Source organism: Propithecus coquereli, unplaced genomic scaffold (genome assembly GCF_000956105.1).
Source record: "Propithecus coquereli isolate 6110/MARCELLA unplaced genomic scaffold, Pcoq_1.0 Scaffold208, whole genome shotgun sequence".
Lineage (NCBI taxonomy): Eukaryota > Metazoa > Chordata > Mammalia > Primates > Indriidae > Propithecus > Propithecus coquereli.
The window spans coordinates 389,116-390,287 of NW_012145856.1; the positions used below are offsets into that span (position 1 = coordinate 389,116).

General features: G+C 61.6%; 1 protein-coding gene across 1 annotated transcript in view; it reads left to right on the forward strand.

The window, feature by feature from the left end:
- The window catches only part of LOC105810251 (forkhead box protein I3-like), an 863-nt gene extending 340 nt beyond the window's left edge, over positions 1–523 (forward strand). The window contains exon 2 of the mRNA XM_012644188.1: positions 17–523. Within this exon, the coding sequence (XP_012499642.1) occupies positions 17–468 (452 nt within the window). The 3' untranslated portion in view covers positions 469–523. The remainder of the gene's footprint in view (positions 1–16) is intronic.
- Positions 524–1,172: the final 649 nt, after the last annotated feature.

Genomic DNA, 1,172 nt, shown 5'->3' on the forward strand with positions numbered 1-1,172 from the left:
CCCCCCGGGGCCGCAGCCGGGCCCTTCCTGCAGCCGCCGCCCGCCGCTGGCACCTTCGGCTGCGCGCAGCGGCCCTTCGCGCAGCCGGCGCCCGCCACGCCCGCCTCGCCCGCCGGGTCCGCAGCGCCGGGCGAGCTGGGCTGGCTGTCGATGGCCAGCCGCGAGGACCTGATGAAGATGGTGCGGCCGCCCTACTCGTACTCGGCGCTCATCGCCATGGCCATCCAGAGCGCGCCCGAGCGCAAGCTCACGCTCAGCCACATCTACCAGTTCGTGGCCGACAGCTTCCCCTTCTACCAGCGCAGCAAGGCCGGCTGGCAGAACTCTATCCGCCACAACCTGTCGCTCAACGACTGCTTCAAGAAGGTTCCCCGCGACGAGGACGATCCAGGTGAGCGCGGCCCGGCAGGTGCTTCCCGTCCGGGGAGGCGGCGCGAGAGCCGGCGTGGGGGTGTCTGTGTGGCTTGAGGATCTGCGAGGAGTCTTCTCACTCGTGCTGGGGGTGGGAGCAGGTGGAGGAACAGCTACCCCGACCTTGGAGAACCCAGAAGACAAAGAAGTATCCAAGGGTCTTCGGAGGGAGGAGCTCGGCGTCCCTTATACCCACGGACACGCAGAGGCAGGCCAGGCAGAGAAAAAGGAAAAAGTCCGTATCCCCTAGCAGAAGGCTACCTACCCCTTGCTGTTCATCAGGCCGCCGAAGGGAGGGTCTAGCAGGGACCAAGATTAGGAGTAAGAACACTGAGCCTTCAGATAAGGGATGGTTGTGAGGGATTCAGGTGAGCCGAGAATCCCATCACGTTTCACCAGAGAGGCGATGAGAGCGTGAGAACGGCGGGCCGGGCATCCGTAGGTGCACTTCCGCCTCCGTCCGGTTCGTGAGACTCGCTGTGTCCTGGATTTGACGATAGGGGCACGGACGTCATGAGACAGGGGCAGAGGGTAGGGAGAGCGGTAGGTTGATCCTGCAAATTGTGGTTTTGGTACCTTAACTGGTTAGAAATTTAGAAATGAATATGCCAAATTCTCTTCGTTCTGGTCTAGTAACTCCTGGAGTGAGGGGGCTACGTAAACCGTGGAGTGTCCTCTCCCGCCTGCCCTGGGAGGTGGAAGTGGAGAAATTCTTAACAAGAGAGAAACTGAATCCTACTTGAGGTTTTCAGAAGGAGCCC